The sequence below is a fragment of the Vipera ursinii genome (assembly GCF_947247035.1).
Source record: "Vipera ursinii genome assembly, chromosome: Z".
In the NCBI taxonomy this organism is placed as follows: domain Eukaryota; kingdom Metazoa; phylum Chordata; class Lepidosauria; order Squamata; family Viperidae; genus Vipera; species Vipera ursinii.
In genome coordinates, this window is record NC_139517.1 from 45,833,037 (window position 1) to 45,850,404 (window position 17,368).

General features: G+C 38.5%; 2 protein-coding genes across 5 annotated transcripts in view; one reads left to right on the plus strand and one right to left on the minus strand.

Annotated features, from left to right (window-relative positions):
• Window positions 1–8,145, plus strand: part of LOC310650383 (receptor expression-enhancing protein 1) — a 62,766-nt gene extending 54,621 nt beyond the window's left edge. For 2 of the 4 annotated variants that reach the window (XM_083379319.1, XM_083379317.1), the window contains 2 exons: window positions 3,135–3,286; window positions 4,741–8,145. In XM_083379319.1, the coding sequence (XP_083235445.1) occupies window positions 3,135–3,286; window positions 4,741–4,812 (224 nt within the window). In that variant the 3' untranslated portion in view covers window positions 4,813–8,145. Of the gene's footprint in view, window positions 1–3,113; window positions 3,287–4,740 lie in introns of all 4 variants that reach the window. The other 2 variants (XR_014494359.1, XM_083379318.1) reach the window with 2 other exon arrangements.
• Window positions 8,146–13,339: 5,194 nt separating this feature from the next.
• MRPL35 (mitochondrial ribosomal protein L35) lies at window positions 13,340–17,091 on the minus strand. Its single transcript, XM_083379081.1, has 4 exons — window positions 17,032–17,091; window positions 15,319–15,499; window positions 13,792–13,936; window positions 13,340–13,610 (listed from the first exon to the last, which is right to left on the minus strand). The coding sequence occupies exons 1-4, from the start codon at window positions 17,063–17,065 to the stop codon at window positions 13,422–13,424; spliced, it is 549 nt and encodes a 182-aa protein (XP_083235207.1). The 5' UTR covers window positions 17,066–17,091; the 3' UTR covers window positions 13,340–13,421.
• Window positions 17,092–17,368: the final 277 nt, after the last annotated feature.

Here is a 17,368-nt window from a genome sequence, read left to right on the forward strand (position 1 = left end):
TTTAAAGGGCAGGACAGCTGTCAGCAACACATCCAATATCATCACACTGGTTGGAGTCAAGGTTGGCTCACTCCTGGCTCCAATTAGCTGTTGGAGAAGTCATTAGACTAGGGCAGGGGTCGGCAACCTCCAGCATAGCTGGAGTTGAAGTCCATGAGTCATAAAAGAGCCGAGGTTGCCGACCCCTGGACTAGGGGTTCACATACTTTTTCCACCCTGCACTGTGAATGTTTCCATCTTATGTTCAATTAAAACATGACAACAGCTAATGTTTGTGTAGTATTATTTTAAGGAGACTGTGTTTTTCTATTGTTGTGACTTACATGATGTTTAGAGCGCATTTTATGGCCAATTCATGCAAAACTCCACATAATCCCAAAGGGTTCACATATTTTTTCTTGCAACTGTAGGTTTATTTTAACAGAGAGAGACAGAATAACAAAAAAAAATCCAGAAAAACTTTTCAAAAAGTTATAAATTGATTTGCATTTTAATGAGTGAAATAATAATAATAATAATTTAATTTTTATACCGCCCTTCTCCCGAAGGACTCAGGGCGGTGTACAGGGCAATACAATAAAATACAATATATAAAAATTAAAAGAAATATTAAATACAATAGCCCAATTCAATAGATTAATACAAGACATTAAAATACCCCTAAACCCATCAGACCAGGCGGGCTTGTTTTTGTATCTTGTTTTTTAATATATATTGCCCTGTTCACCGCCCTGAGTCCTTCGGGAGAAGGGCGGTATACAAATTAATTTAATAAATAAATAATAATAAATAAATAAATATGTTTTTAGGTCACGTCGGAAGGCGCGAAGGTCGGGAGCCGTCCGGAGCTCCACCGGTAAACGGTTCCAAAGGTCTGGCGCGCCCACAGAGAACGCCCTCCCCCTGGGGGCCGCCGGTCGACACTCTTTGACCGACGGCACCCTGAGGAGGCCCTCTCTGTGGGAGCGCACTGGACGAAGGGAAGTTGATGCCAGCAGCAGATGCTCCCGTAAGTAACCCGGACCCATGCCATTTAGGGCTTTATAGGTCGTAACCAGCACCTTGAATCTTACCCGGAGGGCAACTGGAAGCCAATGCAGCTCACGGAGTAGAGGTGTTACATGGGAGTATCAGGAAGCCCCCACCACCACTCGCGCGGCTGCATTCTGCACCAGCTGGAGCCTCCGAGTAGTCCTCAAGGGCAGCCCCATGTAGAGAGCATTGCAGTAGTCCAAACGGGAGGTCACAAGTGCATGAGTGACTGTGCGCAAGGCATCCCGGTCTAGATAGGGCCGCAACTGACGCACCAGGCGAACCTGAGCGAAGGCCCTCCTAGTCACAGCTCCTATATGATCATCCAAGGAGAGCTGTGAATCTAGGAGGACACCCAAGTTACAAGCCCTATCTACGGGGGGTAATATCTCACCCCCCATAATTAACGATGGAATATTCTGAATTTCCCGAGACGCCGGCACACACAGCCACTCAGTCTTGTCAGGGTTGAGCCGAAGCCTGTTCCTCCCCATCCAGACCCGGACCGCCTCCAGGCAACGGGACATCACGGAGAGGGCATCACTGGGGTGGTTTGGGGTGGAGATAAAAAGCTGGGTATCATCAGCATATTGATGATACCCAACCCCAAAACCACGAAATAAATGTTTGATCCCCTATCAGCAAGATTTCTGGCTCCCAGGTGTCTTTTATATAGGTAATGAGCTGAGATAAGGAGCACTCTCTTAAAGGGAGTGCTCCTAATCTCAGCTTGTAAAGACACCTGTCCACAGAAGCAATCAATCAATCAATCAGATTTCAAACTCTCCACTATGGCCAAGACCAAAGAGCTGTCCAAGGATGTCAAGAAAAAGACTGTAGACTTACACAAGGCTGGTATGGGCTACAAGACTATCGCAAAGCAGCTTGGTCAGAAGGTGACAACAGTTAGTGTGATTATTCGCAAATGGAAGAAACACAAAATAACTGTCAGACTCCCTTGGTCTGGGGATCCATGCAAGATCTCACCTCGTGGAGTTTCAATGATCATGAGAACAGTGAGGAATTAGACCAGAACTACACAGGAGGATCTTGTCAAAGATCTCAAGGCGGCTGGGACCATCATCACCAAGAAAACAATTGGTAACACACTACATCGTGAAAAAGAAAGCATTTATACAGGCCCGTCTGAACATCTGCCAATGAACATCTGAATGATTCAGAGAACTAGGTGAAAGTGTTGTCAGATGAGACCAAAATTGAGCTCTCTGGCATCAACTCAACTCGCCGTGTTAGGAGGAATGCTGCCTATGACCCCAAGAACACCATCCCCACCATCAAACATGGAGGTGGAAACATTGTGCTTTGGGGGTGTTTTTCTGCTAAGGGACAGGACAACTTCACTGCATCAAAGGGAGGATGGATGTGGCCATGTACCGTCAAATCTTGGGTGAGAATCTCCTTCCCTCAGCCAGGGCATTGAAAATGGGTTGTGGATTCCAGCATGGCAATGACCCAAAACACATGCCCAAGGCAACAAAGGAGTGGCTCAAGAAGAAGCATGTTAAGATCTTGGAGTGGCCTAGGCAGTCTCCAGACTTTAATCCCATAGAAAATCTGTGGAGGGAGCTGAGGGTTCGAGCTGCCAAATGTCAGCCTCAAAACCTAAATGACTTGGAGAGGATCTGCAAAGAAGAGTGGGACAAAATCCCTCCTGAAATGTGTGCAAACCTGGTGGACAACTATAAGAAACATCTGACCTCTGTGATTGCCATCAAGGGTCTTGCCACCAAGTACTAAGTCATGTTTTGCGACGGAGTCAAATATTTATTTCACTCGTTAAAATGTAAACCAATTTATAACTTTTCTGAAATGCTTTTTTCTGGGGGGTTTTTGTTGTTATTCTGCCTCTCACTGTTAAAATAAACCTACCATTACAATTCTAGAGTGATCATTTCTTTGTCAATGGGCAAATGTACAAAATCAGCAGGGGATCAAATAATGTTTTCCCTCATTGTATTTTTAACCTCTGGAGAAAGCATGGCCTGGACAGTGGCTGCTGAAAATTAATTTGCTGACCACCTTCTGTGACCTTCCATATCCTGTTTCTCTTCATTATTTAGATGTTAAATGGATGCTATAAGTGGTTCAACTAGATGGTGAGGCAAAAAATGAAAAGTCACTTGAAGCAAACTCTAAACCAACTGACATTGTGTTGTCAGAGGATGAAGAGAATGGCTCATTGGATAGAACATCCAAGCCTAAAAGTTCCCCCTCAAAGGACCCAATCATTGAGGTACTTCCATATGGGAAAGAGGCTTTAAAGTCACATTTACTTGTAATAACATGTTCTTTTTCTAAGACTTCTTTGGTTTGTTTCTTAGTTTTAGATAGTGGCAGACAATTCTCTCTACAGCTACAATGTCTTTCTTTGGTTATGAAAGTAGCATGTCCTCATAGTTAAATAGGGAAGAGAAAGGATTAGAAAATAGGTGTTTATATGTACATATTATTTATGAAACCTGTATGATTAGAAAACCATCATTTTAAGCCAGAACATGCTGCTTAATATTTAACCTAGCCCACTGAATCATCAGATTAATACTGTTTAAACCTAAAATGAGCAATGCAACTATTCAGACATTATGAAAGTACTACACCTATCAGCTTATTTTCTTACATGCCATATTTTTTAACTCCGACAACCAAATCTTTTTCAATACCTTAAATTGCAGAGTACAGGGTTAGAATAAAATATGTAAAACATTAGAAAGCAATGATGGCTAATTTTTTTCCTCTTCGGTGTAATCAGCCTGACATAATGAATGAAACGTAACAGGCTTCTGAGTTTCAGAAGAATATGGTTATGGAGATAGAAGATTGTGTAGTGGAGTTGTGGAAATCTAAAAGATATGTTCCAGTTTTGACTGTACCAGAACCCTAGCAACAGGCATATTCATTATGTGACTTACCATTGACTGTATCCTCTAGCAGAGCAGATAGAAGAATGTTGATTCAGGTTATAAAGAACATTTGGGCAGAGGCAAAGTCCAGTTTGGTACTAAACCATGCTGAATTATTTCCAATGAAATAAGTTTGAACTGTGCATTTCCGTGTGTTTCATCCCAAATTGTTTCAAGCTATCACTGAAAATCTAAATTAGCTCTACAATGGGAATATTGTGGAATAGTGGATAAGGCACTAAAATCATCCTGGGGAGACACAGGTTCAAATCAGCCATGGAAATTAATGGAGTAAGTTTGGACCAGTCATCTACCCTCAACTCAAACTATTTTGAGCTTACTATGTGGGAATAAAGGATTGCTGTTCTGGGAATAAAAATGAATGTAAGTCACTGAACTCCTGAAGAAAAGGAAAGATAAAAATGCATACCAACAAATACACAGCTAAAAGACATAGTAAATTAAAACAATGCAATATAATGTTGAACATAATATTTTAAACTAGCTTTCTCCAACCACACAGGACTGCAACTTCTAATGCCCATGTTTAAAATAAGTTGGCTGGAATGATTTATAGATCTTATAGGGTGCTTTGCATCATATCAGAACAGTGGATTATCTTTGTACCAAGAGTAACTTTTACTCAACATATTTTCCTGAAAATCAAGGTTGCTTCAGGATCCATTTGAGTTGATTATTCATACTTGCTAAATACTTATGTACATTAAGTTGCTTTGTACAAATTGTATACATAGAAAAATCAACATTTGTGTTATGCTTTTGGCAGGCACCGCCTAGGAGCCTTAGACCTCGTTTCAGGAAAAAAAGTACCTTATCTTCTACAACCACAAGTCTGTGAGGAACCATCCAGCACCAAGATCCACAGAATGCCTCTCTTCTGCCTTAAAAGATCTACATTATTGTATGTGTGTGGGGGAGAGGGGAACAGTGGTGAGAGGGATGTGTTTGTGATATTGTAGCATTTTAGAAATGAACTTTCTTGTTCCCCTTTTCTTACGCTGCCATTTGTGTTGCATTATATTTTCCATTGGCAGAAGCAATGTTTCTTCTAACCCTGATTTCTTTGCACAAAAGTTTTTTCCCAAGCTACAGTAATGGGGTTCAATATTTGTAACCATTAAGTTACATTATTTTAGTTTTAGCTCTGTTAATGAACTTAGAAAATGAAATCTTCATCTGTTTTAAAATTATATTTATTTGGAGTTTAATAATAAATATAATGTGGACTGATAGGGGCGACAGATTTTTCAGACTGTGAATGATGTATTAAGATTGTTTTGACAAGTAGTGAAAATGTAAAAACAGATCTAAATATGTTACTATTTCTTCTGTGTATTCATTTATGGAGTTAGTTACTGTATATTCTGTCACTAAATCTGTATAAAAATGGACCCACTGGAGCCTTAGAAATGTAGATGAGACACATATTTATAGGACTATAGCACTGTTGAATCTTTGTGTTGATGCCATAATTTACTTAAGACTGATATCATTATGTTCAACTATGAAATCAGGTAGACATTGCATTCACAGTTATAGAGCTACAATTATGCTATTGAGAAATTCACTGTATAAAAACACACTGGTACAGTATTATCTAACATGTTGATCATTTTAGTGGGCTATTGTGCGACATGTCTAAGGCATGTTTATGGTTGCACTAATGAATACTAGGGTGCAAATCATAATTAGTTTTCGGTGCAAATCAATCCTCTGTCCATATGATTTTAATCCTTTCATTCGCCCAGCTCACGTTAGCATTTATTTAATTTAGAGAAGTTTGCAGATTTCAGCAGTAATGTAGCTTTTGGAATAGATTACAACAGTCTGTAGTTAGATGATACATTTGTAATTATAGAAAAGTTCAAAACAAGGACAACATACTAGGATTGGTGTATTTTAGCTTTGGATCGATGTCTTCTATATGTGTAAAGCATGTGAAATCTTGAAGATTATACTATATACATTTGTGTTTGCCTTTGTAGCTATCTCATTAAAAACAAAAGTACTGTAGAACATAAACATGTTGACACTGAAGATAGCTAGATTGTATATGACAGCACTAATCTAATCTCCTTCATATTTCAGTCTCCATTGTCAACATTATAAAGTGGATGTTTGAAGTAAATATACAGGTAATCCCGAGTTACGAGTGTTCACTTAACGCTTGTTCGAAGTTATGTGATCAGCGCCCCCTAATGTTTATGGGCAAATCCCAAAATTACGACTATTGCAGTGTCACAGCAGTCGTTTGCCCTTACGAGTGACTGACCGCAGAGGTTCTGCAATATTCACCCTATTCCTCTCCCCACTACCCACAACTGCTTCTCCCTCCCTTCCTACTGCCCTGGACTCACTTACCTTGCAAACTCTGTCTCTTCTCTGCCACGGTTTCTTTCACCTTGAGGGAGAGTCGGCTTGGAAATGCTTTTCGCGCCGACAATGGAAGCTCCTGGGTGCCGTAATATTGTGCGGGTTCAAACACAAATTCTCTGCAAGAGATCATGGTTCCTGGAAGCTTCCATTCTCGGGGGGGAGGGGGGAAGTGTTTGCTTTGTTTGCATGCCTATGGGGCAAAGCGTGGAATCGGAGTTGGTCAGGCGCTGGAACCAATGCTGTCCGTGGCCCAGGTGCGCTGCTCACTCACGTGCGGCAGCCTTAGTGTGAGGGTAGGAACAAAGCCTTCAACTGAGTGGGGAGGCATCGCGGGACCAGGTCCCTTTTTTTTAAAAAAAAAAATCCCATTTATATCCCGCCCTTCTCTGAAGACTCAGGGCAGCTTACAATCTAAGAAGCACAAATCAATGTGCTTAGCAATAGCCTTCATTCTATGTATATGCCTGCTTATTAGGGCTTTCACACACACCCCAGCGGCATTTTTACAAAGTCAGCTTATTGCCCCCAACAATCTGGCTCCTCATTTTACCTACCTCGGAAGTATGGAAGGCTGAGTCAACCTTGAGCCTGGTAGGACTCGAACCTGCACTAATTGCAGGCAGCTGGTGTTACTTAAGGAGGCATTAGCCCACTGCTCCACCAAGGCTCTTGCAGCAACAGCAACCATCTGAGAGGCCATGATCCCCCTCCCCAGCCAGCCACCTGCCCCACCTGACTTACTCCTTGCCTGACCGGCCGGCAAAATCTTCACCACTCTTCTCATCATCATCCTCACTCATTGAGCGGCAGGTTTGAGTTTGTCTGCTCCTTCTGAGTGAAAGGAAACGGAGACGCAGAGCAGGATTGCTCTCAATAAGGCTGACTCACTCCAGAGACTTGTTTTCACAGGATTGTTTCAATAAGAGCGAGGTGAACTCTCTTCAGAGGCTTGTTTTCACAGGATTGCTCTCAATAAGAGCGAACTGTGCTTTGGCTCTGTTTTCTCCAGGAAGGAGCTTGAGAAATGGCTTTTTCTTGGCGAAAACAAGCCTCCAAGCCCTGATGCTGATGGAGAGGCAGTGGCGGCCACAGCAGATCTTTCCCTATCTTCCTTCGCTTCTGCAAAGCCTCCCTTCACTAATCACCTTTCCAGCTCTGTTCTCCGCCACCGCTGCAGGGCAACAAAAGAAGCATGTGGGACTACCGATTAACAAAATAGTTCAATCAGACCTTCCAACTTTGCAAGATCCATTTTTTGTGAGAAGTTGGATTGATCTTTTTTTTTTAATTCCACAAACTTCTTTTGTTGCCTTGTACATGGAGAATGGAGCTGGAAAGGAGGTTAGTGAAGGAACGTGGTTGCCCTGGGGTGGGGGTTAGGGTTTGGCATTGTGGATTGTGGAGCGTTTGTGCTCTAGTGGGGCTATTCAAAATGCTGGGATTTCCTGCATTTTGAAGGACCCTGTGTGACTGCATAGAAAGGAACGCTCTGTTTGTCAAGCGCACCATTCCAGGCATACAGAGCTTGCAGTCTCTTCCAGATCTCCATTTGGATAAAAAGACTTTTAGCGCTTATAGAGCGCTTCCAAACACAGCCAGTCCCTGCATTTGGAAGCGCTCCATAGGTGCTGAAACATTTTTTTTATCCCAACGGAGATCTGGCAGAAGGCTCCGTTTCTCAAGCGCCCCATTCCAGGCAAATGGAGCTTGCAGTCTCTGCCAGATCTGGTGAAGATCTGATGTTTCAGCACCTATGGAGCACTTCCAAATGCAGGGACTGGCTGTGTTTGGAAGCGCTCTATAGGAGCTAAAAGACTTTTTATCCCAATGGAGATCTGGCAGGGACTACAAGCTCTTTGGCTAGGTTTTCGCAGGAAAAAGCCATTTCTCAAGCCCCTTCCTAGTGAAAACAAGCCTCAGAAGTGAGCATGCCTCACTCTTCTTAAGAGCAATCCTGCAAAAACAAGTGAGGTGCACTCACTTCGGAAGCTTGTTTTGGCTAGGAAGGGGCTTGAGAAATGGCTTTTTCCTGCGAAAACATAGCCAAAGAGAGAGGCACGCTCTCTCCGGAGGCTTGTTTTCGCTATGAAGGGGCTTGAGAAATGGCTGTTTCCTGCAAAAACGTAGCCAAAGAGAGAGGCACGCTCTCTCCGGAGGCTTGTTTTCGCTATGAAGGGGCTTGAGAAATGGCTGTTTCCTGCAAAAACGCAGCGAGGCATGCTTGCTCTGGAGACTTGTTTTCACAGGATTGCTCTCAAGAAGAGTGAGGCATGCTCGCTCCGGAGGCTTGTTTTCGTCAGGAAGGGGCTTGAGAAATGGCTTTTTCCAGCAAAAACAGAACCACAAAGTGAGGCGCTCTGTTTCTAAGTGTGCATTTGCATGCAGACGGAGCTTCCAGTTTCTCCAAGGTCTCCGTCCTGGTGAAAATTGTTCCGGCAATGGCGGAAAGGAGTTGGGGGTGGGAGCAGGAGATAGTCACCGCAAACACTGCGAGAGTTCAGGCTCCCATTCTCTGCAAATGAGGATCGGTGCCTGAATTCACACAACATTACGGGCACCCAGGAGTTTCCATCGACTTTCCCTCAAAGGCAGAAAGCGTGGCAGAGAGGAGACGGATGTTTTCAAGATAAGTGAGTCTGGCGCAGCAGGAAGGGAGGGGGAAGCATGAGGTATCTGAGTGGGTCAGGGGTGCCTTGGGGGCCTATTCCATCACTAGGCCCCCCCAAAGGCCTTCCCCACCCTGAGATGCCTCATGTGCACTTAACGAGCCCTGTGCGTCTTAACAAGCAAGGGAGTGATCTCATTCTAAGTATGAGATTCACTCTACAAGTTTTGGAGTTACGAGTGGAATGGGCAGGCTCCATTATATTCTTAATTCATGGACTACCTATATAGGATTTTTCTTAGCGTGCTTCAGTATTAGTCTGGAACTTCCTAATGCTTTTTTTTTAAACCCTATTGTATCAGCAACACATCACTAGCATTATACGAAAAAATAATAAAACAATTGTCTCCCATTTAAACTAAATTTGGACCTGTTGCCATTTTAATCAGTAAATCAAGAACTTAAATGGCAGCTAGAAAATATTCAGTCATAGGACAGGTATCTCAAAATCAATGTGTCAACTTACATATTTATTAAGAATCTATAGGCATATTTTGTCTGTCTCTCTCATACATATTCATCTACTTCGTTATTATTTGAAACAATAGCAGACATACAAGTAGAGTTTTGCCATTGTGTTATATACAATTGAATTTTTTAGAAAAAAGCTGGTAAATTTATATTCTTTTATGCCAAAAAGATGTTTCTTCTCAAATTCTATAACACTTTATTTTAATTAAAGCTAATCAATGTCTTTTTGATCAGCTGTTTACTAAAAATATTACTGTTCTGGACTTTGTTTTGTAAATACTGAAGTGAAATTGTTGAAATTGCCTTATCTCTCATATGAATTCATTGTAAAAAATTATTTGTATCTAGCAAATGTACTAATTGCAGTTGAATTGTATGCCTCTATATAACTCAGTGAGAATCATGAATGGCTACATAGTAATTGGTGGATTTTTAATCTGCAATATTGTTGGAAACAAATTGGTCCTCGCTGCTATAATAAATTGTTAAGATACATGTAGCAAAACCCATTAGTTTTGGGGATTTGAAAACTCAAGGCACATACTTTCTATCAAAATCCTGGGACTATTTTTATTTTCAGTAACACATTTCCATATAATAATGATGTGCTTTTTTACTGTACACACTTAATGGAATAGTTGTTTTAGTTTTCCATTATTTTTTGGGTCAATATCAGAAGCGAAATGTGCATCCAAACCAACTCCAATTTCCACATCACTCAGTCTGAAATGACTGAGTTGAACTGCAGATGTGGAGGCATCAATGGATCATATCAGGAATATCTGATGTGTTCCATTAGCACATGTTCCTGCTGCAAGCAGTTTTAGTATTATAAAATGAACTGAGACTATAGAGAAGATTCCAATATATAAAGGAATCTTGCCCTGTGTCCAGGGACCTTTTAAAATATCACTGAAAGTGGAATGCCTTTGCCTTCATGCCAAATTGTATTTCCAGCTTTTCAATCTAGCCATCTTCCTAGAATTGCACAGTAATCCCCATCCAAGTACTAACCAGATCTGACTCTCTTATTTGGCTGCATAACAGCTAAGGTTGCTACCTGTAATGCAAACCTAGCACAGTATTACAATACCCTACATTTACCAAATATCCAATCTATATTTCTTTTCATGAGGAAATAAGCCTGTGATTTAGGTCTATAATCTGTAGTTTATTATTACTGGTCATAGACCATAAAAATAAGTACCTCAGTATCAAAACAATACAATTAAATTTGATATAGATTATATTTGGATTTACCTTTTGAAACAGTTGTTTATTTCTATCATAGCCAGTATATATATCTCCTTCCATCTGCCTTTTGAAGGAGGTTTCTGTAACTTGATGATATATATCATCATCTTTCATATATCACGTATATGATATATTATATATATTCAAAAGGCAGATGGAAGGGTATTTCGGAGACCAGTGTAAAACCTCTTTTGACATTTTGGGACATAATATTAAACAATAGGCAGGTGTACCGGTAATACTTTTTATAGATTCATTGGTACAAAATAAGGTGAATCTGGATGAAATCATTCTGGAATTTTTTTTTGGCATGTTGCTTAAATATTTAATTGGCCTGTTGAAAATTATTAAGAGCAAAGCATTAGGAGAAAGTTCACAGTATTTTGGGGTGGAATTTAAATGATTTCCACCAAGAAGAATGGAATTTATCTTTTAACAGTCAGAATAGCCAAACCTCTTGGGTCGAGAATTAATTTAAGCCAATAACTAACACATACTTGACCCATTCCATTTTTGGCTTATGTTTGGAGTGCATCGTGAAACCCAAAATATGTCTCTTAGAATAGATGATTGAATAGCTCTATGTTCTAGGCACATATTTGAAACCTGTAAAATAGTTGTATTATTGCTTTGATCTCAAACACTTTTAGCCAGCTTAGTCTATGACTACCTCTTTCATAAAGAAAGGCCTTAAGATAGCTGCTGCACTCCTTCTTACCTTCTCTTTTAAAAACTGAATTAGGGTCTTGAAGTGCCTGTCGATAACCATTCTGAAATATTTAAAAGACTGAACCTGTTCTATAACATTCCCATTAATTTGCCATGAACATTTATATTAGCAGGTCTCTGAACAGATCATAACTTTTGGTTTTTTGATAATTAATAATCTGACCATTATCTGTTGCTTAGGCCCTAAATTTGGTATATTTGCCTTAGTCTTTCCATCTTCACTCTGGAGACACAGGAAGCAATGTTCAGTTTTGCCTACCAAAGGCAATGATATCACGGATATAGTGATATCTCCAAATTAGAAGATTCAGATGCCTCAAAAGGCTGCCAAAGAACTTGAATTGCTGCTGCCAATTAGAAAACTTAAAAGAGGGCAAATGGAGAAATACTTTTTATCTGCTCAAAGGCAACTTCTTATACAATTAGTGGTTAAGGCATTAGGCTAGAAACCGGGAGACGGTGAGTTCTAGTCTCACCTTAGGTTATGAAAGCCAGCTAGGTGACTAGACTAGTCACTCTTTTCTCAGCCCAATCCTCATCACAGGAGTGTTGTTATAGGGGAAATAGGAGAAAGGAGTATTAGGTAGGTTAGCCACCCGGAGTTATTTATAAAAATAATAAAGGTGGGATATAAATATATGAGGCAGAAAAATTCCATATTTAAGACAAAATCTGCAAACAAAAATTAAGCAAAAAGAATATATGTGGAAACAGGAAATAAAATTCTTATGAAATAAGATATTTAGAAAAAATTTCTGAATATAATATTGGATGGTCCCTAGCCAAGCATACACAGTCTACTACTTTCAAACTGTACTCTGCAAGATAAATGTATTAAATGTATAAAAGTGTTCTTGTGCTAAATGTTTCATAAGTAATTTTTTTGCAGTAGCATATTTTATATTTGGCACGCTGTCTGCATTTGGAAATTTACCTTAATGTCTAATATCTGAGGCTAATCTGGGTAATTAAGGTGTTTTTCCCCTTTTGAGTTATAGCAAATTGCATAGAGCACTAAAGAATGAACTGTATGATCAGACACTACAACAATATTCCAAAGGTCAATGTTTTGTAAACACTGAAAATAAAGTCTTAAATTTTTCTTTTCTGAAATGAATGGCTGTTTGTTCAATAATATTATGCTTAATTGTATGCTTTTTGTAGTGGTCTATTTTTTGTAAATGTTCTATCTCCCCAATACTTTCTGTGTTGTTACTGAAAAGTTTCTTAAGATCTCTCAGAGATACTAAAGAATTACTTGGAGAGTCAGAATGACATTCTGATTAGTTTCAAACCAAGAATAGAGAAAATTAAATTCACATTTCTCATCAGTTTGAAGTTCAGTTGATGACCTTGTATCAATTATTCTCTCACCCAAAACTAACCTCCAACTGTTTTTGGAGATAATTATCAAGAATTCCCTTCTGAGCTTTAAATAATTGAGGAAATAGTGAGATCAGTATGCCTTCCTTTTTTCAGATAAGAGAGCAAGCAGTAAGTTAAATTTACCCCAATATTTACCATGAGAAATATATTCATTTTCTTTAATATTTATAATTAAAAAATAACAGCAAATGCATAACTCTTTTAAATAGTTATATTATTCTCCAAGAGCACTTGTTTAAATTGTGCATGCCTAGTCAGAAGCAGGAAAATGGCCCAGAATTATTAATTTGAGCTGGGTAATCACATAAATCACTATCTAAATAAAAAAAATGTCTGAGGAAAGTTGCAAGATTGAAACACAGGCATTAATACCAAACCATACAGATTCACAATATTTAGATTGTGATACTTGTGACTATGGTAAGTCATATAAACTATATCAATCAGTTTGTGCAAATAAAACACACCATAAATATTTAATCTGTTATTGTTCATAAGTAATTTAATAGAAGTTTCCTACATGGCTGCTTAAAAAGTAGGATAAATGATTAATTGCAGTTAACAATTCACAAGTGAAAGTTTGTACGATCATGATATTTCTGATAGGGATCATTGGCATACCATGTTCTTCTTTTCCAGAAGGAAGTAGTCATTTTATCAAGCATTTTACTCTGTGTTTTGTTGCAGAATACATGTTCCCGTAAGCGCTTCATCCGGCTAGCTGATTTTTTCCACACCTTTTTCTTGTAACCAGCCTATCAACCAGAAAATAAAAATTTTAAATCTCAAAACACAGATGCCTATATATAAAAACACAAATTATTAAGACCTCTATAGAGGCAGGCATAGTCTTCATTTTGATCATTTTCTATTTCTTTATAAATAGGAAAGGGTGACGTAAGAAAATCCTATGTTTAATGAAGAAAACATCCTTACCTTTCTTCTTAGCCAGAGGCCACAGTGCAATCGAAGAAATCTCTTAATCACTGGTTTCACAGTTTTTCTTTTTCCTTTTCGCAAGCTGTAGCTGGTAACTGTCCTTACTTGCTGATGAAGGATATTTTGAAGCAGAGGTGCCACTCTAATATTTATATTGAATCAAGAAAACATAAAACCAATTCACTACTTATGTAATGTAAAATTTAATGTATTAATTCCTGCCCGAGTAGCACAGAAAGTGTGCATCAACAATTCCATCAGTTCTTCAAAACATTGGCCTTCTATTCTCAAATGTCTTTATAAAATTATTTTTGTCATATAAATGATACTGAAAAACAATCTAGTCAATAATGGACAAAGCATACATCTGCCTTCCAGAAAAAAGCAATCCCCCCTCACATTTGCATCACAGAATTATGTTTGCTTTTACTGTTTCTTACAGTAGTTCCTTCATAATAGAATCATCTTTATGTTGGAACTTGACTACATACCTCAAATTCTTTCTACAATACTTCCTTTAGTCAATATCTTAGAAATAGAAATAGAACTTTTATGTGGGTCTTCCATCACTATAATGAGCTACTATGCCTAGCAATTATTATAACATATAGATACTTATTTAACTATCTAAGTAGAGTTCTTGATATTTTGCCGAGGACAACTATTTTCAATCCTTAAACACAGTATAGAGCAAATCAATAAGGAAATATCTAATAGAACAGTGGCCCCAACCCTTTTGGCACTAGAAATTGGTTTCATGGAAGAAAATTTTTCCATCGACAGGGGGTGGTAGGTGGTGGTCAAGGGCCAGTTTGTGGCCTGGGAGTTGGGGAGTCCTGGTGGGGTTTTTTGAGATCAAGAACTATTGCACAAGAACTGCAACAAGTGGACTGATTCAACCATTATACTAGCCATGTTTTATGCAATTGTGGTTTATGGAATAAGCTACAATTGGCTGAATTTGCTTAACATACAAGCTAAAACCAAACAAAAGACATTATTTATTTATTTAATTAGATTTCTATACCGCCCTATTCCCGAAGGACTCAGGGCGGAATTATGAATAGGCATTATTATAAATCGACTCAACTGAAGTTAAAAGAGGCACTTTATAAATAAATCATTTTCTCCAGGTAAAAATATCTTACAAACCAAACTGTGAAAATAATGAAAAGAAAAAAGATAGTAGAATATATAATGTTGTAAACTCTGATATTACAAAATACTATCTCCCTTAATATCTGGCAGGTCTCCACCCTCTTAGCTTTCCAGGAATCTGGCATTGGGATAGCAATGTTAAAGCCTGGGGGACTTACAGTTGGATGGAAGTTGCTGAATTATGTGCTACATTTTTCCTTTTTGCTTGCTGGACTGTTTTATCACTGTGTTTTTATTATTGCTATTAGCTGTCCAGAGTTGTATTTCACAAGATGGGAAAACTTATAAACTTTTAAAATAAAGAAATAATCATAAAGATATTAAATCCATATTTATGAAAATTCATATCTGTTAAACAACGCTTACCTGTTTATTATAGAGAAGGAAAGTCCAGATAAAGTACTGCCTAAAGATAGAAAAGGCTTTTTGATATAACCTGTGGATGTCTGCTTCTGAGAGATATGAAATGAAGACAGTCGATAAATTGGGGTTACAGTGCATGAGCCACTGTAGACTGAAGGGACCAAAGAGCAAAAAGATCGTAAAACTACAAAAAAAAAAGAAGCAAAACAGAACATGAGCAACATGCAGAAACTTCTTCCTGGATTATAACTCAAAATTATTGTCCATTTAGGAATTATGAAATGATATGAAGAAATTATCCTATCTTGATTAAGAATCAGATCCAGGTGCAGCAATTTTTAATAACAGTGGAGCATATTTGAAGAAAGAGTGGATTGTCAAGAGAGATCAATTCTATTTATAGTAATGACAATGCACATTGAGTGCATTGGACAGGATTTTTTTGTTTTTTATTCACTGGAAAATTGATAGGGGAAATAGTTATTTCCTGTTTAAATAGCCAAATTAAGCAGATAGCCATTTCAGTATACATGGCTAGCAAAGCCATGCATGGAAGAAAAAAAATCCTACAATACTATCAGGCTGGTTCATATCATAATTTAAAATACAGTTTTGATTTTGTCAAAATACATGCAATTTTGAACTACCCAATAACACGAAGCCATACTCTTGGAGTGTTTAAAATCAGTATCTTTTTTATAGTGTTCTATAGCTATCATTCCTATATCATGTTTTCGCATCTTATTAAACAATGATTTTCTTAATTTTGGCTGGATTCTTCTGTCATAAAAGAAATCAAACAAACCAAATTATATCCTAGAACATTGTGTGAAGCCACTTATATTTCCTCCATCTCTCCTCTCCCTCCGTTTTTAATAATTTCATTTTCCTATATTTCCCTTGCATGTTTTACTCCTAAGTAATAAATCTAATAAGCAATGTATTTTGTTTCAAGATTGTGTCAAAACATTAAGATGTATGGAACAGCAGTACTAGTAAGATGAATTAATACTATTATTTCATAACAACATGAAATAGCCCCGATATGAAGCTGAAGTAATAAAACAGTAGCTTCCCAGGAAATGTGCAAACCAGCAAGTCTCCCCTCCTCCATTACAATGCCAAACCTCTACCATAAATCAACTTATGAAGAGCATCTTCGTCTATCTTTACTTTTGCACAAAATAGAGTAACTGGGATGGAAAACAACTTGCTGACCACAATTTAGATAGCAATGCTAGTCAGAAGCTGTAACTGCATCACCATCCAACTACAATCTCTCATTGATACTTTCTTTTGCCTGCAACATGTGCACCAGTCACTTCATCAAAACTATATTGACCAGCAGGCCCAACTATAAAAGCTAGGCGGGTGCTCTTTCATGCTTGAAAATACACTTGAAATCTTCATTTTGCTAGGAAGCCCAATTAAATCGAAGTATTACAATTGAGCTGTACAGCAAAGGTGGGGAGCTATGGCCCTTTTATGACTTGTGGACTTCAACTCCCAGAATTCTTGAGCCACCCATAAAAGGGTCATAGTTCCCCACGCTGTACAGTATCTCAAATAATATCGCCCCTGCATACAAATGTAGTTACACAGTTTTAGAGGCATCTATAATTTCGCAACAGTAAGCTATCTTTTTTGATTCCTCTACTCGTCCTCAATTACCAGATCCAAGAAATTTCCCTTTGGATTTTCGTCTCATTCACAAACCTGAAAATCGCCGCGCCGCAGCAAACGCAGCCATCTTTCTTCCCTGCTCTCCGTTTTGCCTCTCTACGGCAACTGTAGGAAGTCAATACTAAGCAAAAGCGAAAGCGACTTTACGCAACGTCCTGCAGTTCTTTATCCCTTGCTTGTAAAAATCAGTATTATTTTTGTCATATTACAAAATAATGACCAATACAATAATGTGTATAATGTATAAACTATTGAAGACTGTAAATTCATGATTGTAGATTTGCTGCCTTTTGAGGTAACACAAGATTTTCTTTATAGTGTATATATGATCACTGCTTAGCTTGTCTGCCGATTCTCAAAGCAACTCTTA